The sequence below is a fragment of the Pelophylax lessonae genome (assembly GCF_965119305.1).
Source record: "Pelophylax lessonae genome assembly, chromosome: 12".
NCBI classification, from domain to species: Eukaryota; Metazoa; Chordata; class Amphibia; order Anura; family Ranidae; genus Pelophylax; species Pelophylax lessonae.
The window spans coordinates 126930351-126953074 of record NC_138779.1 but is presented as its reverse complement, the minus strand read 5'-3'; the positions used below and the strand labels follow the sequence as shown (position 1 = coordinate 126953074).

Below are 22724 nucleotides of genomic sequence, written 5' to 3'. Positions count from 1 at the left end.
AGGAGACGGAGAGAGCAGGTCGGAAGGTATCAGGCTGCAGGGTCGGGATCAGGGTCCAGGAACAGGAAACGGGATGCAGGATACAGGAACACTGGAACGCAGGTCATGGTGACAACACCAAGGAGGTGCATGCACCGGGCCTAAATACACTTCCTGCAACCAGCATCAGGTGATGACTGATTGCATAAGATGATGTCAGCTTCTGGCTTCTGAGGGACACCCGCTGGTGGATACCGGAACTGCAGCCTATAGATCTGGGAGCTACAGTGCCACCAGCAGGTGAAATCTTTCCTGACACCACTACACCATCATTCCAATAATAATATAATTCCCATCTGAAGAATTACTACAAGATTTCTCTCCTACAACTTCTTTTTTCTGGTTTTCCCTTTCTCATGCTATCCATTTTATTTATTCATGTACTGCAGTCTTTAGATTAATGTTCTCAGGCGCAGATCCTCATGCTGAGAGGACATTAAAGCAGAAATGTGGCATGTGAAAAAACAATCCTTCATACCTACTTCCATGGTGCAGCATCACTGTTTAGATGCAGCTGTCCTACACTGGCTCTAAGATCAAGAATTGATCGATCACATGACCGCTGACAGCTCTGTTCTTGGTTTGCTCCAAGCAGAGAGCAGTGACTGTCAGTTACTGCTCTCTTCTCTGCTCCTCCAGCTCTGCCAGGTGGGCGTGGCTGGCCTTGCCTCTCAGCTGCACAATTAAATATGGAGCCCGCTATTGGTCAGGCAGATGGGTGGATCCCGACAATATTGTCCAGATCCTTCCAGAGTCTGCCTCGGCTCTGCCCTGCCAGTTAATGCAGGAAACAACTAGCTATCAGCTAGTTCTGGGTCACAGGATAATGAAACTAAGTGTATTCCTGTGACCCACAAGAGAAGTATGGTCAAAAAAAGCTTTAGACATACTTCTCTTTTAACTTAAATTGCAGCTGTGAACTACAAGTGCACACCTTGCATGCTGCTAGTTGAGAAACTGAACTGACATCCATAGCTCTCAGACTATGCGGTGATCACATGCAAGCTAGAAGTTTGCTTATGAAGAAACCTCTCCTGCTTACAGATGACACTTACTGGGGATCTCCATAAACCTTTTACAACAGTTTGCTAGTGGTAGGTCCCTTCAAAACTACTCAAGCTTAAGTCAGGCAGGTACTTAACTTCACATAGTGAGGCAGAAATCTTACAGAATGACCTGAACAAAATAACAGAGTGGGCAACGACATGGAAAATGAGGTTTAATGTGGAGAAGTGTAAGGTATTGCACTTGGGGACTAATAACATAAATGCCCAATACACTTTGGGGGGGAACCCCTGGGGAATCAAAAATGGAGAAAGATCTGGTAGTCTTAGTGGAAGATAGACTTAGTAATAGCATGCAATGTCAAGCTGCAGCTGCCAAAGCTGGCAGAATATTAGCTTGCATAAGGAGGGGATGTATTCCAGAGATAAATCTATAATCCTACCACTTTATATATCACTGGTCCGACCACATCTGGAGTATTCTGTCCAGTTCTGGCCGCCGGTACTCAGAAGGGATGTGTTGGAGCTCGAGAGAGTCCAGAGGAGAGCAACGAAACTAATTAGGGGATTGGAGGATCTTAGTTATGAAGCGCGCTTACAAGCACTTGATTTATTCCCCCTGGAAAGGAGACGCCTGAGAGGGGACATGATAGCGATATACAAGTACCTCAACGGTGATCTCAGCATAGAAAAAAAACTGTTCAGTCTCAACGAATGCATGAGGACACGTGGCAATTCAATGCGATTAGAGGAGAAGAGATTTAACCTTAGGCTGCGTGGAGGGTTTTTTACAGTAAGGGCTACAAGATTGTGGAATTCTCTATCACAAGTGGTAGTAACTGCAGGGAGTATGGCTATTTTTAAAAGACTCTTGGACGTACATCTCAAGGATCATAACATACAAGGGTATGTGAGATGATTGCATCCACACACACCTACACAGGTTGAACTTTATGGACTATAGTCTTTATTCAACCTCAACTACTATGTAACTATGTACTTGCACCAGTTTCAGTAGCAGTACTATCACGTACAACAAATTCAGGTGCTGTCACTTTGGAAAATTGTCACTATAGCTTTGACAGATTCAATAAGTATTAACATTAATTTGTAAGTAAGCAAGCTATCAGTAATTAAGACCAGCTCTGAGCTGGCATACAGAGAGATGACAGTGATTAAAGTGGGGCATGTCTGTGCGGGAAGCCTTCATTAATGTTAGACCTTCCTGAACAGGGCTCTATCCTTGGCTTCATTCACCTGGCAGCCAAGAGATTCTCTGGCCAAAAGCTAAATGCAAAGGGGCCGGAGATACTAGTCATGTCATTATCTAAATATTAAGTGTATGGTCTGGACTTTAAGAACAATGTTATAGCCAAGTTGACCAACACATACTGAAGCTGCTAAATTTCTTCCGTCTTAGATTTTACACTCGTTTGGGCAGGTCCCTCATCTCCCGTTTCTTGTATCTGAATGTGTTAGTCTGGAGATTGTAATTGTACCCGTTCATTAGTACTTTAGTTGAAGTACAACATTGTTTCATATTTAGACACTTTTTAAGACTAAAATAATAAGAATAGCTGACCAGGCTGAAAAAGACACATGTCCATCATGTTCAGCTTCTAGCAAACTGCTGCAATTTTTGTTCCTTAACTAATTTTACTTCTTATAAAAATATGTGTATGCACCACAGTATTTAAAGTAAGATGACATGTAGTCAATAGCAGTATAGAACAGTACATTCTAGTGTATATTATTGTCCATTATAAAATCAATATGCTCACAGAGTTAGGTTACACTAGGTGTGTCTAGAATGCAGCTTAGAAACATTGCTAGAAAAGAAACAACAAAACCATTTTGTTCGGTCACTCTAATAAGGAGATTTATACGATCCCCACTATTCCTAAAATTCTCAACATTTGATACACAGAGATATTATGAGGGACCGATCATATGATTTTGCTAAACTTAGACATATCACACCAATAGCATTTCCATCATCCAGGCTGAAATATACATAAAAAAAAAACCATAATATTAGGCAATGGCCGAAGATTCTTTTGATAATTTCATAACTCCCAATAGACAGCCTACCACTTGCATCAGGGCTGCAATGGTTTTGTGCAGGGAAGCCCACATCCTCCTCTTCTCAGGTCCCCAGCCGGAACCTCCTGCCCCTCCCCCATTGCCAAGTGCCCCCCTGGCAAGCCACTTGCTATAGAGGCAATTATGGGTGCTCGCTACTGAGTCCATAAGACATGCAGAATTTGACTCCCCAGTACCCTACTCACTCACTGGCTGTGATTGACAGCAGCAGGAGCCAATGGACTTGATCCAGCAACAGACTTGATCCAGCACTTCGCTGGATCAAGACGTGGCTCAGGTAACTATTTAGGGAGGGCTGAGGGGAGGGGGGGGGAGTGCAGAAGGTTTTTTACCATAATGCATAGAATGCACTTAGGTAAAAAACCTCGTAACTTTAGAACCAGTTTAAGATTTTTTGGTAGGGTGAAGATTTATGCCCCGTACACACGTGCAGATTATCTGAAGACTTTTGTCTGCAGATTTACCTTTTCTATGTAGTGCAAGGGCCTGCCGGATTGCATACAAATTGAAAGTGTTTAGGTTTGACCTCATATTATATGGTTTTGGTAAGTCTACAGACAAAAGTCTTCAGATAATCTGCACGTGTGTACGGGGCATAAGAGTTAAGGGTTGATCTTAAGGGTCGTATTAGGTTTTATGCTTGTGAATGTATCTAGTTAGGATCGAGGATTCATGTAGGATTCATGTTGGATAGAGTAAGATACAATTTTTAAAACCCCTGTTTTTTGCCATCTGTGTCCAATTGTAGAAACTGTTCTTTACATTCTCCCCTGTAAATGCAACAGAAAGTGGGAGGAAATCTCTCTAAGGTAAAGGGAAAGTATCCCATTAGACAGTTGTCATTGAATCAAGTGTCCCCATTAGATCTCCCTTTTATTGCTGTTTTGGTAACAACTCAGCATCCATTAATTGCAGTCCCATTGTTGGTGGTCCCCAGGACAAACAGAGTAAGTATTTCTAGCGGGGACACAGACAGATTTTAATCCTGCCCTACTCAATCCAAAACTAAAAAAAAATGGGGCTTAGATACACTTCACACAGATAAGATGTTGGGGACACTTTGAAACACATTCTAATTTTTACATCTTCTCCTTGCTATAGGTTTGGTGACTGGAGGGAACACAAGTATGTCCCATTTATTAAGCTTTGCTACATAATACTGCATTGTTTTAGAATGGTAAAACAAAATATATTATCGAAGGGAAAGTGAACTGAGAGAGTACTAGTGATCTCAAGTCAAGATTTCTGTACTTAAATAACCTATAAACAATTTTGTTATATCTGTAATGTTTCCAAGTGAAGGCCAGTATGCTCCTATTTATCTTATCTACCCATCTTGTCTCATCGCTGTGGTTTGTCAGCAGTTGCTACCAGTTATGGGACCCCCACTGAGTGCTTGCCAGAAGAACATTTCCTCTGTATGAATCACCAAATGGGGACTGTGCCAGAATACTTCTATGATGCTTCCAGGGACTGTGACACACTACCACTGTTCAGCTTAGTGAGGAGGATCCGCTCTACATTTACCTAATTCATAGTGTCATTCTGGGAAAGAATGTGTGAAGTCTGAATAGCATGATGGACATAAAAGGTAGATGGGCATATCTATCAAACTGGTGTTCATCAAGTACAATCCATAAAATAAATAAATAAATGAATATATTATAATATAATATAATATAATATAATATAATATAATATAATATAATATAATATAATATAATATAATATAATATACAACAGAATGCCCAAGGGTTGCTTCTGTGGCCACATTTTTGGGTAAAGAACTGGCGAATTGCAAAGCTTTTGTAGCTAGTGAGCCTTGTACGTTGAAGGCTGGCTATTTATGATGAGAGTTGTGAGGCTCAGGGTACAGTATGATGGCTACATGATGGATATATAATATCTATATATAGTAAACTCTTGAGAAAATTCACTTGCAAAGTGCAACATCCCTTGCAAAGTGAAAAGCTTATTTGCCTTCAGCAAATCAACCCATACTCTTTTTTGTTGCTTGTTAATTATTTTTGACAGTTCTGAAGGATACCTGAAGGCTGTATACATCACTCTGTGATAACACTTTGGGGTTGATTTACTAAAGGCAAATAGACTGTGCACGTTGTAAAATGGAGTTGCACTCCGCAAGTACAGTTGCTCCAGAGCTTAGTAAATGAGCAGAAGCTTTGCTGACTTCCATCATCCAATCAGGTGCAAGCAAAAATGCAGGTTTGTTTTTTTTTTTTCCTTGCACGTGATTGGGTATTCTTTGTAAAATTAAGTTTTACCTCATTTACTAAGATGTGGAGCAATTGCCCATGCCGAGTTCAACTGCACGTTGCAAAGTGCACAGTTTGTTTGCCTTCAGTAAATCAACCCCTTTGTGTTGGTCTTTTTTGCCTTGTGATTTTCTTTAAGAGCCGGTTCACATTAGAGCAATCCGACTTGCCAGGGCGACCTCACAGGTCACGGCGCGCAGCTCGCACCGCGACCTCGGAGCGGCCGGCACGGACTTCATAACATTGAAGTCAATGCAGGTCGCTCCGGGTGGCCCCAAAGAAGCTACGGACCCTTTTTCTAAGTCGGAGCGACTTGTGTCGCTCCTATTAGAACGGGTCCACAGCTTCTCTATGGCAGGCGACCTATGGCGACCTGTCAGGCGACCAGATCGCCTGACAGGTCGCCTGACAGGTCGCCCCAGTGTGAACCGGCTCTTACTGTTCAGACAGGATTTCTTGTGACCCTATTTACCTCTCTTCTTATAAATATAAAATACTAATACATTTTTGCTTTTACATTTACCTGGACAGATTCATTTGTCACTGATATTCCATTCTGTTCCATTTTTAGTTCTGGTACTGATGGACTCTCTAAATAAAGAAAGAAACAAAATAAAACATGCAACATAATAAAGCATGTGTTTACAACATATTTAAATAAATACATACTTACCAAATCAACTAACCAAGACCAGATACTATGAACTGAAATACACACTTACTGAATATCTTATACAATACAAATACAATTTCATTAACGCAAACTGTTTTATTTAAGATAATTAATTTAAAAAAAAAAAGACAATTAACAATACCATTTACTTTTTTTCCAGGGTAATGTGACTATTACGTAAAATAGCAACTTTCCAGCCTTTAACACTTTGAACAAAAACCTATAAACTAAACCTGTGCCACAGTCTTCCACTATATCACACAGCTCATACATAAGCAGAGCAGGCAAACATTGTTTAATTTAGATTTTTATGGCAAAAATGGGAATAGCCACACATTTCCACATGTGTACATAGTAGATGAAGGTACAATTACACCATAAAGTGATTTTTTTTTCCCCATTAAAGGTTGCAATTTATTTCTATATATTTCATTTCATTTATAGGAGACAATGCTTTTTTATACAGTCTGGATCAACGTTGGTCAACCTTCTTGATAAAGCAGGGCTCAAGTGCGGCCTCTAACATTGCTAAAGGACCCCAAGTAACATTTAGTAAATAGCTTTAGCAGATATTCATAGATGGGAGATGCATTTACCTTACTGCTACAGATCATTGCATAAGCCCTTAAATATATATTGTAGAGATCATGATGCATGCCCGCCCCTTCACTCCCCTCCCGTCCTTCATTCACAGAACTCCTTGTATTTTGTGAAAAATAAAGCAAGCTTTTTGTGAATGGATGAGGAAAAATGAGGATGTGAAGATACAACTGGAGCCCTTCATTGCGGTAGCTGCATCTCTACTTCCTGTACCCCCTGAAAATCCTGTGCTGTGTGTAGGAGCCAGATTGCAGCAAGGTATGATTTTTATATTATGCAGCAGCCATCGACACACAGTATACATATTTTAGGGCTATCTTACTTATCCAGTATGGTATCTAAAATATATATATAGTTCGGCTTTATTTTAATATCCTAGGCAATCATTTTTTTAAAACCCATTAAAGGCTGCAATTTACTATATATTCTATATAATTCATAGGAGAGAATGTTTTTCATACAGTCTGGATCAATGTTGGTGAACTTTCTTGATCTAGCAGGCCTCAAGTGCAGCCTCTAACAAAACTAAAGGACTACAATTAACATTTAGTGAATGCTTAAGGTCATAGACGGGAGATGCATTTTTCAGAGTTCAGCTTTATTTTATTATCCTAGGCAATCATTTTTTTTTTTTTTTCTAAATTCAGTCTGCATTCATTGTTTCCCTTTATGTCGTTGTCATTGCATTCCTTATGTTTCATTAATTAAATATTAGTAACCTCAACCCTGAGGAATTAAAATGGTTTCCTTTTCTGCCTTATCATATCTAAAGCTGCCCTACTAAGTCAAACATGTTTTCTTTTATTCCTAGAGATTTTTTTCCCACAGCAGTGTAGTTTTTACAGTATTTTCTCCAAATATTCTTTAAAAATTCTCTTTTGGTTTCCATGTCTCTAACAGTACGTTCTCAGCCAACAAAAGTGCTTCTCTGAGTTGATTAGAATTCACTTTCCAACAGATGATACATTTTTGTAACCCTCTTTTTATTTAATATTAACTCAAATGTTGCCATATTGCATTCATGGTTTCTTTTGTTCCCTAAAATGCACATCATATGCCTAAGTCCCCAGCTTCAATCTCCCAGTTGGTGTCTGAAATTAGGAAATCGTTCATAAGGGCTACATTTCTGTCTGATGTCTTTTCAACTAGTAGCAGCTTTTGAACATCTCCAGTATTCTTTATATGAGTTGGCTTGTAACAAACCCAAAATACCTACCTAGGAAGTCCAAAATATGAGTATACAGCAGTGATCTCCCAACTGTGGCCCGAGGGCCAGATCTGGCCCTTTGCTTGCCCTTATCCGGCCCTTGGGGCGCTATTCCTCTCATGTATATGAGACACTTTTCTGCCATCTGACAACAATAGGACATCATTTCTCCCACTGACACCAATAATGGGGCACTATTTATCCCTATGATACCAATGATGGGGAACTATTCCTTCCCCTAATGCCAAATGTGGTGATGTTTACTCCCACTGATGCCAGGAAAACTTCCACTGGTCACAGTCCAGCCCTCTTAAAGTCTGAAGAACAATAAACCGGCCCTTTGTTTAGAAAGTTTGGAGACCCCTGGTATACAGTATATCCTTTTTACCTAAAATTTTTTTGAGGACTTTCTCTTTTTCCTTAATTTGATACTGTGTCCTTCCCAGCCCTACTCAACAATCTGACAATCCTTGATATGCTTCATTTGGACACAACACAATGTTTCACTTTCACAGTCTGGATGATAGCTCGCCCTATCTGTCCTAATAATAGATTCCCTTCACCAGCCTTGCCTTCCTTGTCCTACTATTCTCACTGCAGCAGTCATTCCACCAGCTGCCAGGGGACAAATCCCACTGCAGAACTTCCCACCCCTGAAATTACGACCCTAAAGTAGAACTAGTGGAGAAGATATTAGGGTAATTGGCGCTGCCAAATGCTAAATTAAAATGTAAAAGTGTGTCTCATAGATCTAGGTACATTAAAATGTAACTAATGGTCTTGATGGTAAGCCACAATGAATATTTGAAGATGTCAATAAATTAATAATAAAAATTGACCATTCATCAATAAATATCACAAATAAATACTTGGTAGCAATACATTAATAAGGCAACCCAATCAATAAAAGCAGTGAAGTATCTCAAAGTTCAAAGGGTAGTGACTCTTAAAACAATTGGTGTGAACACTAGGTGGCAGTGTTGATCAAAATTAAGTAGAGATGTCTGAGTGACTGGAAAGTGCCAGGTGCTATAATTAAGTCACAAATCTAAGTGAAGTGCCAAAAAATGGGTGTCTAAGTGAAATCAAATAAATATAGAAACAAGCCAAGTAGTATAAAAATGCATATGATGTGCCAAGTGGATGATAAAAAACAATTAAATAGGTGAATTTATAGTGGTTGAATAAATATTAATATAAATAATAATAAATTAGTCCATGTTAAAAATGAAAAAAAGTCCAAAGCAAAATATATGCTCAATATAATAGTCCAAAAACGTGCAATATGGTGATAGGACGTGCCAAAGAAAATCGCATGGATAGAGGGGGTGTCTCCTGGTGTGGATCAGGATGTGGGTGCTGGGTGAGGGAATTCCGTGCTCCCCTTCCTAAAAAGCCCGCACTCACCAGAGAGCGGCACCCCTACAGGGGTAACCAGCGTTGGATAATTGGGGTAAACCCCGATGAACCTCGGTGAGCCTCTCCTTTCCTGGTGGGACCAGTGGTATTTCCTCCCTCAAATGGTAGGTAATGGGGATGAGCGATGTACAAATAGGGTAATGAGCAGCGCTCCAGCAAGGATGATGTCCGGGATTATATGGGTAAAGAAACACTCATATAGTGAAGTACCGTAATGTATATTCTTTTATTAAACAGATAAAATCAAGTACTCACATTTAAAAACCGGATAAAACGTCTGTAAGAAAGTAGGGACCGCGAACCCCTCGTATAGCGGTATATACGATCCAGGCCTAATGGAAGAATGGTTCCAAGTTTTTAACAGATGTGAGTCAGAATTATTGACACAAATCATTGGAAGAAGAAAATTTAAATTAAAGGAAGTAGAAACCAACATCACCAGACTAAAGACCCTCCTCACGCCTTTTTCGACACAAAATGAATATAAAGAAAAAGAGAAAGAACTATCCACAATTATAGCCAAGTATGATAAAGACTTACAAGCGAAAAAACAGAAGAAATTTAATAGAGATATTCTGGACTATAAAAATAACAAGGTCTATAAATGGCAAAGCTCCATAGTGGATGAGAATATGGAAGTTACAGATAACACCTTACCACCTACCGGATCTAGAGAAACTACACCCGATGAAGACGAAGAAGAGGACGAATCTGAAGCACCTACTCCCAGAACTCCGAGAGAATTTTCCTTCAGACCAATGAGGGACGTAGAGAGCCGTGTAGAGGAAACACCGAGAACCAGGGAAAACTATGAACCCCCTAGAACACCCCGTGGAAACCAACCAAGGAGACCGTTCAACCAGAGATACGAATCTCCAAGATACCAATACCCCCAAAGATATGAATCTCCAAGATATCAACACCCCCAAAATTACGAGTCTCCAAGATATCAGATTCCCACTTCAAATAGATTCTCTCCCTTGATGGAGAGGGGATCCTACCCACCCCGAGGATTCAGGAGGAATGAAGGACCCTATGAACAAGGGAATTTTTTTCAAGGAAGAAACAGAGGGAGACCCCCCAGACAGGGAGGTTGGTACAACCAACCACGAGTACAAAACTGGAGAGGACCCCCAAGACCCATGGATTACAACAGACCTATAGGCAACACCTACCACCAAGGAATACCATACCAGAGAGGTTGGAGGAATCCCAACTCTTTCCAACAGAATATTGGGAGGCCGAATACTTGGAACAACCGATGGGAAGGAGGAAACGGACCAGAGGGAAACGTGGGGGGAGAAAGAAAACGAAGAAGAGAATATTAGGAGAAGGAATTTTTAATCTCACTGACACTGTTTTTACACAAGAGGAATTAGAAATTTTAGATTTAGGATTAAAGTATGCCCCCAACAAGAATTTAGACAAATTTGAAGCATATATTGATGTACAGAGATTTTTAAGGAAATTAAATATTAAAAAGTTCATTAACATGAATGGAACTCAGAGGGCCACCGACAACAACGACTCTTTTAAACATACCAAATTAAGGAACCGCTCCACTTTCAACCCCAAAGTTCCAAATAATGAATGCATGCAGGCATTCAAGAAGATGGTAGAACATGATATTAAGAACCTAAAAACATATAACAATAAAGAAAATAAAATCTGGAATACCATAGCAGAAATTGAAAAGAAGAAAAATGTGATTATACGCCCAGCCGACAAGGGAGGGGGTCTTGTGATTATTAGAAAACAGGATTATGAAAATGAGATGCATAATCTCTTGAGTGTTCCTGGTACATATAAACAATTATCCAAGAACCCAAAGAGGGAATACAAGAAAAAATTAGAAGCCTACATCAAGAAAGGCACGAAATTGGGAATACTAACAGAAAAGGAAGCCACATACCTACTCCCAAAAGCAGCAAAGACACCCGTCATCTACTATCTCCCCAAACTTCACAAAAGGTTGGACAAACCACCAGGGAGGCCAATAGTTAGCGGGATCGAGTCACTTTTCTCACGACTTGGTGAATATTTGGATACATTTCTTCAACCACTAGTTAGTAACGGAACATCATATTTAAAAGATAGCACCCAACTGATCAAAGAATTGCAAGGATTTACAACAACAGAAACACAGATCCTGGTGACTATTGACGCAAATTCACTTTACACCAGCATAGACCAGAAGGATGGAATTGAGAGTGTTAGAAAGGCTTTATCGGAGGAAACAGACCTAAGACAAGTACAGATCAACTACATTTTAGAAGGACTACAACTTGCCATGGAGAAAAACTATTTCTGGTATAACAAGACATTTTATCTACAAACAAAAGGTGTGGCCATGGGGGCACGTTATGCCCCCAGCGTGGCCAACATTTTTATGAATATGCTAGAGGAGAGGATGGTCTACGGAAAAAATATTCCACAATTACAGTTTTACCGTAGATACATAGATGACATTTTTTTAGTATGGGAAGGAGCACAAGACACTTTAGACAATTTTATAGAACAACTTAATAATAACCCCTATGGGATTAAATTTACAGCCAATTATGACCAACAACAAATCGATTTTTTGGATTTACAGATTTTCAAAAAGGAAGACAGAATACAGACCAGAACCTTTTTTAAGCCCACGGATAAAAATGGTTATATCCCGACCTCCAGCTGCCACCATCCAAAATGGAAACAAAACATACCCAAAGGACAATACATGAGGATTAGAAGAAATTGCACTAATATTGAGGATTTCGAGACACAAGCAGAAAAACTAACTAAACGATTTGAGGAAAAAGGATACGACAGACTGATTTTGGAGAAAACAATAGATAATATTAAAAATATGCCTAGAGACGAACTATTAAAAACGAAAATTCGAAATAATGACAACAACTTGGAATATGCTTTTATAACTGGTTTTAATAAACAATATAAGTCATTAGAAAAGATTTTTAAAAAGTACTGGCCTATTTTAAAATCGGACAAAGTCTTCTCCAAAATATTACCAAGTAGGCCGAAATTTATATATCGTAGGGCACCTACACTGAGAAACAGACTTGTTCATAATGTCATTAATCCCCCAAAGGAAGTGAAACTCTTTCCAGATATGAAAGGATTCGTTCGCTGTCGTAATTGTTTAGCCTGCAGAAATAACACAGCACAGAAAAAGAAGATCACACAATTTAAGTCCAATGTAAACAAGAAAACTTTTAAAATAAAAAATCTGATCACATGCCATAGTACACATGTAACTTATATTGTCGAATGTCCTTGTAAACTTCAATATATAGGGAGGACCACTAGGCCTTTAATGGTTCGTATCAGAGAACATATTGGAAATATAAAGAGGGGTTTTCCCAAACACAGTTTATCAAGACATTTTAAGGAGGTTCACAATCGGAACCCTAGAGGGCTGATTTTCTATGGTATAGACAGTATAAAGGAACATTGGAGAGGTGAGAATAAAACTAGAAAAATCTCACAAAACGAAACTAAGTGGATTTACTTGCTCGAATCTCTTCAACCCGGAGGACTTAACCTTGATATTGACTTGAATTGCTTTATCTCTGATTTTTAGTGCAGCTACACGTTTTTAGTCTTTTTAATAAAGTTTTTCTATGTTCTTAATTTACCAATATCAGTGGTCTTAAGCTCCAATTGGACTAACATCACTATATGGCAACACTTATACATATTTTTTATATACCACTCCTTTCACATACTAATATCTTAATATAGATACACCCATCACTATAGAATCATTCACTAATATACTTGTCAATAATCCACTTTATCTTGGTCTCACCATCGAGCACATTTAGATAAAACAGAGATTAACACTATACAGTGCAACACACTACAGCTTATTATTTTTATTTTATTTTATTTTTTGACACACCCTTTGAACCAATTTAATTGTTATTTATGGTTTGGTCTTTATGGTATACCACATGTCACCTAGGTATTAGCACATGAGATATTTAATAATGATATATATGCCTTTATGCATACTTATATGATATCCTGTTATCATTTTTTCTGCTATTTGTTTTATATAGTATGTATCACAGTTGCCTGTCCACAGGAACACAATTGCCTTCCAATATCTCATTAATAATAATATACATTACACCGTGATACTCATGGTATCCCGATGCATATACAAGATCCCTTGTATTTCTAACACCATTACCATTTTTAAACATCATTTGGGTCATTTTACATTTAATATGTTATTATTAGTTGTTTATACATAGCTAGAGGTCTATATTATCCCTTTTATAAGACTCATTATTTAATATATTTATTCCCGCTAATATACTGTATTATAATAGTATATACACTTACTCAACTTGGCTTTTGTATTTAGAGAATTAGAAAAGTTGTAATATTCCCCTTGTCATTAGTGCCATCACCAGACTAATTAGGCCATTGGAACTATATTGTAATTATATTATCATATTTTAAGCCACAATATTACATCAATTTCACATTTTATTCTCTTTATATATGCCCACTTTTACCGTATACTTAGTCTTATAACATATATATACATATAGACAATTTTTTACCTTTCTCCTTAATACTTACCATTTGTATCATAGGTTTTAATTAGATTCAAAACACATATGACAAAGTTTTTATCTTCCCGATTATATCTTTTATCTTTTAATGGTTCTTTTATTTTAATTCCTCATATTTATCACTTAATACTCAACCACTAATTCGGACGGTCCCGACATATTCCTCTGTCACCTATTTAAATTATCGGTAAATAAATAAACAGTTTTTCCTCTTTTACATAGCAACTGCTGATTATGGCTCTATTTAAAAACCCATTGGTCGAAAAATCCAATTCGGGTGGAGCTTCAAGTTCTATGCAGTTTTGCATTAACCACATCTGCCCACCAACTGATGACGCGCTAGTATACTTTTTCTGATTGGGCGCTTGTTCCGGTTGCCGGGCAACGTTTTAGGATTTATACTAGCGGGACTCACGTAGCCTCACGCTGCTCCTGATGACGTCAGTCTTATGACGAAACGCGTAGAGCGTAGGCACGTCAGTTCCGCACCTTGAGACGCACATCCGGCCGTTGAGGCGCACGGCGTCCGGATATACCGCTATACGAGGGGTTCGCGGTCCCTACTTTCTTACAGACGTTTTATCCGGTTTTTAAATGTGAGTACTTGATTTTATCTGTTTAATAAAAGAATATACATTACGGTACTTCACTATATGAGTGTTTCTTTACCCATATAATCCCGGACATCATCCTTGCTGGAGCGCTGCTCATTACCCTATTTGTACATCGCTCATCCCCATTACCTACCATTTGAGGGAGGAAATACCACTGGTCCCACCAGGAAAGGAGAGGCTCACCGAGGTTCATCGGGGTTTACCCCAATTATCCAACGCTGGTTACCCCTGTAGGGGTGCCGCTCTCTGGTGAGTGCGGGCTTTTTAGGAAGGGGAGCACGGAATTCCCTCACCCAGCACCCACATCCTGATCCACACCAGGAGACACCCCCTCTATCCATGCGATTTTCTTTGGCACGTCCTATCACCATATTGCACGTTTTTGGACTATTATATTGAGCATATATTTTGCTTTGGACTTTTTTTCATTTTTAACATGGACTAATTTATTATTATTTATATTAATATTTATTCAACCACTATAAATTCACCTATTTAATTGTTTTTTATCATCCACTTGGCACATCATATGCATTTTTATACTACTTGGCTTGTTTCTATATTTATTTGATTTCACTTAGACACCCATTTTTTGGCACTTCACTTAGATTTGTGACTTAATTATAGCACCTGGCACTTTCCAGTCACTCAGACATCTCTACTTAATTTTGATCAACACTGCCACCTAGTGTTCACACCAATTGTTTTAAGAGTCACTACCCTTTGAACTTTGAGATACTTCACTGCTTTTATTGATTGGGTTGCCTTATTAATGTATTGCTACCAAGTATTTATTTGTGATATTTATTGATGAATGGTCAATTTTTATTATTAATTTATTGACATCTTCAAATATTCATTGTGGCTTACCATCAAGACCATTAGTTACATTTTAATGTACCTAGATCTATGAGACACACTTTTACATTTTAATTTAGCATTTGGCAGCGCCAATTACCCTAATATCTTCTCCACTTTCAGATATAGTTTTACTATATTTTTGGGGTAGGCTGCAGCCAACCACACAATTAGATCCATTAGCGCGGAATTCTTTCTTCAATACTAAAGTAGAACTAATTTTTTCTTTTTTAATGAAAACACTCTAAATTTGCATGTTAAAAATAGTGCCAGTGTGCACACTTCCAAAACAATACGTCTCATGGCTTTTCCAGAAGTTATTCCAGCTGTTGTGCAGGCACAGCTTAGAACCTGGGACTCTCTATGACCTCTTGGCTTCAGCTCTGCTGGTTTAACTGCTTAGAGCTCATGGGCTTTCCACACGCCCCTTTAAAATAATATGTCAAGATGCTCTTATATTTATAGAGAGCATCACTGTATAGAACTTTATGGCTTCTCCCAGTCCTCTCTTTGTTCTCCCATTCATTTGTGGATATCTATATTTTTTATTGTATGAATTACATTAATTAAGTCAAATTTCATATAAATATAGGCCAGCCAATCTTATACTGGTGAGCAGGGCCACCGATAAGGGGATACTACCGGCCCTCCTGTAGGGAGGCTAGGCACAGAGGGGAGCCGGGACAGCAGGGGGAATCAGATGTGGGCAATACAAAGAGGGGAACCGGTGCAGCGGGGGCAATTACAGGATCGGTGCCCTGCGTGGCTTTCTGTTGAAGCTGAAAGCAGGTTTCTCCCCCTCTCCTTCCCGCTGACATTCAGCTGCTGCAGGGAGAGACACACAGGTCATTGTTCTGGTAAGTGTCCCCCCAGTCATACCGATCCCTCTCCCTGTTCTGTCCACATCTGATTCCCCCCGCTGTGTGCCCCCCCTGTGTGCTCCCCTGCAGCACTGCGGCTTCCCTCTCCCAGCGCCTGATGCGGGTGCACAGGAGAATGTTAAAGATGGAGAGCGGGGGAAGGGGCTGGTTAATATGTCATTTAGCAGCCCCCTCATTTAGTGATTGAACACAGTGAGTGATCGTTATCGATTGCTTCTGTGTATATTCATAATTAAAGGATAGTAAACTGTGTTTTCTATGTTTCAGATTGTGAATGAACAAGAGCCTCCTGTTCATTCATCTTCAGTGCAGCTAAGGCTCCAGAGAAAGGAATTGAAGAACCTGTTTCCTCAATTCTTTTCTTTGTCTCAAAGGTCACCCAAGCCCCACCAAAAGCTTTGTAAAAACAAAAAAACATGAAATAATGTAAAAAAAAAAGTAAAAAATTGTAAAAAAATATTATAAAATTGTAAAAAATTCATAATTGAAGGATAGTAAACTGTGTTTTCTATGTTTCAGATTGTGAATGGAATTGAAGAACCTGTGTCCTCAATTATTTTCTTTGTCTCAAAGGTCACCCAAGCCCCACCAAAAGCTTTGTGAAAAAAAAAACATGAAAAAAATGTAGAAAAAAAAATAGTACCAAATTGTAAAAAATAATTTTTAAAAATTGTAAAAAATAATTTAAAAAATTGTAAAAAAGCATTAATAAAATAGTAAAAAAATAATTTAAAAAATTAAGGGCTAATTCACATGGGTTCTCTGGACCATATAGTGTGAAAGATTGGTTTGTTAGTGTGGGTGGAACCATCTGTTGCTCTATGAGAATGCAGCGGCTGTATGAACACAACCGCAGGTCCTCCATTGACAGGTGTGCAGGCATTGGCTGAATGGCCCCGAATGCACACTGTCAGTGTTTGGGGCCATACACCTGCATGTGCATGACTGTCAAATTAGGACCTGCGGCTGTGTTGGTACAGCTATTGCATCCTCATAGGCTGCCTGCACACAGCAAAAGCCACATTAAAAAAAGAAAAAAACACACTGATTTACTCACAGCGCCTAAGTGAATGAGCCCCAAGATCTCATTTACACACAGAACTTTATTTCTTAACTCAATACAGTTTAATCTTTGTAAGGTATGTTATGATTGTGTCTGCTAATAATGATTTTAGGGTAAATATTGTCTTAATATATGTAAGGTGGGCTCAGTGCCAGGACAAAGTCATCCAGCGCCCAGGGCAAGGATGCCAAACTGCGCCCCCCCCCTTCCCTTAGGGTTAGTGTCAAGGCACCCCTCCTTTCCTGCAATAAACCATTGCACCCAGGGCAACCGCTCCTCCTGCCCACCCCTTGTCCCAGCCCTGGGCGGGCTGCTTAATGACCCCCCCCCCCATGATTTCTAACAGAAGCCCTGCTGATGGGTAAAGTGGAACTTGTGGGGGTGGGGGGGGGGGGCATATGTAGATGTACATGACATGTCCCTGGTCCAGTGGTGCCAATGCAAGTAGCATGGTCAAAGAGGTATCAGCGTCCTGTAGCAATCTAACAGGGTAGTGCTCGAGTGTTGAGCTGTCATCCACTACAGTTACAGCATATACCAAAGGTGCCTTCATCTGTGGATTCTAGCAGCAATTTTAGGTGAGCCCAAATTCTATTTGAACTTGATGTTCTTGCACGGAGTTAGTTATGATGACAGGTGTCTGAACCCTATAAATAAAAGATAAATGCACCACTGATAGGAAGCCTGTTGATGGGGAAAGAAATCAGGTATCTGTTATAGGAATTGGTCCCCATGTCTGTTAGAGTTCTCCTGCTTTTCTATCTGCACATAAAAAGTTACAAAAACAAAGGTGAAAGGAAACATGTAGTTGCTGTTTGTGGTATTATAATTTAATAAAATAACATTTAACCTTTTTTTTGTTTTTAATGTTCATGTTACGTATATGCTGTAGCTGGATGCAGGGGAAAAATTAACCTTCAACTGCTTTCAAAAAGAGGCACGACGGAAAAGGTTTGGAAACCACTGACTTAGTCAATAAAGAAAACTTAGTATGACACTATAATGTATCCCTATTGACCCTATTATTTATATTGCATCTCATGATGGCTCAGATTATACTGACCTCAGCAAAACACTTTGCAGGATTTTTCAAAAGTGTCAGAACTGCAATACAGGATAAGGGCTCAGGGAAAATCTTCATGTTGTCCATACAGCATGGGACGAAAATATCTCCTTGCTTTGTGTTAGAAACATGGCAGGATGGGTTGCATTGGTCTGACGTCCATGACGTCCATGGGAATTTATGCCAATCTGTCACTATAACCCATGCACATGATCTCAAATGTCAGTGTGTGCGGTTTCAGGCACCCCCAAGATTTTGAGATGTCAGTGCATGTGCCTAGTGATGAATGATTGTTATGAACGTACTGCTCATGTGCTTGTTTTTGTACTGATATCTGTTTTTGGCTCGCTGACTAAACTGTCTGCCTTTGTGAAGCTTAACTATCTAGCTTGTTACCTCTTCATCAATCAACTCAGAATATTCTCTGAAAATAGCAGTGCAAGTCAGAGTATTCCTCCAGCTCGCAATAAGGTCAACTAAAAAGCAAGATAGCAATGTGTCTATCTAATACTTGTTCAACCCAGCAGGATGAACAAAAAAAACATACTGGTCAGCAATCGCAACTATTGTCTGCAATTGCTGGTCGGATGCCGGTTAGATGCTGCTTTTCTAGCATAAAGGAATTGTAAAAATTCAGCGCAATATCTGTTGGTTCACCAATAATAAGTTATTATAGTACAATCTGTGGGGCTCTGTTTATAAGGTGCTATACAAATAAATAAAATAAAAAATATCTAATAAATCCGAAAAAAAAAAAATATATATATATATATATATATATAGTGCAGAATAAAAAAGTGCAAATGCAAAATACCACTCCTATATGTTCGAATACATCACCTGGTATTCTGACAATAATTACCAAAAAAGTGCTAGTGCATAAATTCCAATATGTTAAAATAACACTGTTGCTGTGTCATATATTGTGCAAGAGACAAAAAATATATGATAAATAGCAATCACAAAAACAGCCCTCTGAAAACCTGCACAGCAAAAAAGTGCTAGTGCAATAAAATAATTTATGCTGTAATCACACCTGAAATAAATACAATGCTTATTAAAAAGTGTGAATATATCAAAAATAAATAGTGTAGTAAAAGATGTGAATTATATTCCAAAGTTCATCATAAAAAAGGTTCATATATAAAAAGAAAAATCCAGTGACAAAGTGCAAATAGTGCTGAAATCCAAATCGGTGTTCACAGTGTCCACGCGTGAGCGACTTCCACCATCTGTGCTCCACTAATTCTGCTAGATAGAACTCACCAGAAGCGGAGCTGGTAAAATTATAAAACCAGCAGAAACGCTCATCCAAAACAGAGGCCAGACATATATAAATCTTCTTCAATTATTTGTGCTCACAACGGATGGATCAAGGATGGTGTAAATGAGGGAGGAAAGAAAACAGGAATGCCCACAATAGCGTAATTCCATATGACTATTTTATTAAATCAAAAAAAATGTTATTGAAAAGACAAGAACTCACTGCTCAAGGTGGTGTTATTGCCTGATGACTCACACCGGTGCATGCCCCGGCTCGCCTCCGTGAAAACTTGACAAAGGAAAAGGAATTGGCAGCACTCCAGGCTGAGTCAAAATCCAGATTTATTGACTGGACATCCAAATATGACAATCGTGACAAGGTAGACGCGTTTCACACACTGACTGTGTGCTTAATCATTACTCTAATGATTAAGCACACAGTCAGTGTGTGAAACGCGTCTACCATGTCACGATTGTCATATTTGGATGTCCAGTCAATAAATCTGGATTTTGACTCAACCTGGAGTGCTGCCAATTCCTTTTCCTTTGTCAATAAAAATCTTACACTCACAAAGATGGTGTCTCCTGGAGGAGCATACAGGTCCAGATTCCTAGTGTCAGGCAGACACCATCTTTGTGAGTGTAACATTTTTATTGATTTAATAAAATAGTCATTTATTCAATGGACTTTTTTATGATAAACTTTGGAATATAATTCACATTTTTTACTACACTATTTATTTTTGATATATTCACACTTTTCAATAATCATTGTATTTATTTCAGGTGTGATTACAGCATAAATTATTTTATTGCACTAGCACTTTTTAGCTGTGCAGGTTTTCAGAGGGCTGTGGTTGTGATTACTATTTATCATATATTTTTTGCCTCTTGCACAATATATGACACAGCAACAGTGTTATATTGTTATATTGCATTTGCACTTTTCTATTCTGCACTATATATATATATATATTTTTTCGGATTTATTCAATATTTTTAATTTTATTTATTGGTATAGCACCTTCTACACAGAGCCCCATGGATTGTACTATAATAACTTATCTTAGTATTGGTGAACCAACAGATATTGCGCTGAATTTTTACAATTCCTTTATCTATGCATAGTTCATCTATAGCTGATCAGCAGCATTTCTGAGTGTTCCATCAAAGTATAATTAATTGATCTTACCTTAAAATTTCTAAGGCGTCTGATCGTTTTTACCATTGTACGATTTTTTAGCATGCTTGTTCAACAGAAGCGGGTCATGAGATCGCCTTCTGTAGGACAGGCAGCTGTACGCATGGGCCGAAAGTTGCCGGTTTCTACTGTACCGGTTGATTTCAGCTGATATTTGGCCTGTGTGTACTTGGCCTTAGGCAGGCCTTAGATGTTGCAATTTTCTTTCCTGCAGCCTGCAAATTGCTAGATCCCCCAATTAACATGGAATCCCTCCCACAGAGCTACTGTGGTATGCCAGCTGGGGGGAGCAGGGAGCTGTCCCTGCCGGAAGAATATAGTAATTATATGATTATTGCTACAGGTTATAGCTGCTGCCAATAATCACATGCCGAAAATCCAACATTCTTGTTGTATCCAAGTCGATCAATGGATTGACTTGGGTACATTCAGCCTGCCCATAGATGGTTTGAATCTCAGCCGATCCCTGCTGAACAGGCTGAGATTTGAACCATCTTTAGCCTGTGTTTGAGGCTATGCTTAGGGATTCATTAAGTAGAAGAACAACTTTTTAATTTACCTTTATAAGAATGTTTTTAGTTTGGAGGTACCAAATAGTCAGAAACTTCTGCTCCCATCCTTAAACCTGGTACACACTACTAGTTTTTTTTTCATTCAACCTAGCAGGGCTGAATGAAAAAAAACAGACAGCTCAGGAGAAGCTGCTGTACTAACTATGCGATGTTAGTACAGCGATCTCCCCTGCTGTGTATTGTGCTCTGACAGGGGGATTCCCCCCCCCCCCCCCCACTACAACACCCTAGTCACTGGATGAGAGCCCTGATCGGGAGCCAATCAGTAGACCTTTTTTGGCTATGCGTCTTTGGACAAATGGGCTGAATGTTCAATAGGAACCGGCCAATGCAGCCATTTGGCCCATGTGTACTAGGCTTTAGACAAATGCTAAAACATGTCAGATGTTTATGGCCTTCCACGGAAAAACTTTTCTTGTTACTTCTCCCAGAATATGGTTATGGTGGATCCCATTACTCCTTCAATCTCTCAACCTAATTATCACCATTCCAACTTCCTTCCTAGCTTATTGTCCAAGATACTTACAGAAAAAAAGTCCGTCTGTGGTTTAGGAACTATGGCAAACTCTCTATCCAAATAACAGCCCTCCATTAAAAGGTTACAGAAAACATGGACCAAGCTAAGCTGTCTTACAAAAGGTTTGTAGATCAGAGAAAGTCCAAGGGGTTAGATCTATCCTCAGCAGACAAAAGTTTTGTTTTCCTCCCGCATCAGAAACTTTGCTGTCCTTCCAAGAAATGTAGGCACTAAATAAAAATAGTGGTTCAGTATTTGATGAGCTTTTGTTGTGTGTATTTAGATTTGCCTAATCTTAGAACTTGTAACATAACACAGATATAAGAACATCATTTACTGTTCCATTTGCTGGGTATCATACAATTTGCGGCATTAGACATCTATGGCATGTAAAGCTCATGCTTTGAACTTACTGTAGACACGAAGCTGTATTCTGCTTTCTTTTGTTACGCCATTCTGGGACTCCACTTTGCAGATAAACTGCTTGTTATCCTGAACTTGTAAGTTGACAATTTCTAGTTCGGAATTGTTTTTTACATTAATGCGACTTTTCAATTCAGATTCTCCAAAGTTTATTCCTTTTGGTCCAGCAGTCCAAATATTTTGTACTTTTTCTTCCTTGTCCTCAGGAATTACCTGTTTGGAATCGAAACATTGTTAAGGAGTAGCCAACAGAAACCAGCTTGCGTGTCAGCTCGGTCACTCCTTTAGTGCTGTACCTGTGTTATGTCTAAGACAGTTCTCATTTAACAAGGTCATGGTATAGCTACTAGTAGTTG

At 39.0% G+C, this 22724-nt stretch overlaps 1 protein-coding gene across 1 annotated transcript in view; it reads right to left on the bottom strand.

Moving 5' to 3' along the window:
* Window positions 1–22724, bottom strand: part of MCAM (melanoma cell adhesion molecule) — a 148289-nt gene that overhangs the window by 74415 nt on the left and 51150 nt on the right. Inside the window, exons 3-4 of the mRNA XM_082274546.1 lie at window positions 22359–22581; window positions 5946–6013 (exon numbers count right to left, since the gene is read on the bottom strand). Of these exons, the coding sequence (XP_082130672.1) occupies window positions 5946–6013; window positions 22359–22581 (291 nt within the window). The remainder of the gene's footprint in view (window positions 1–5945; window positions 6014–22358; window positions 22582–22724) is intronic.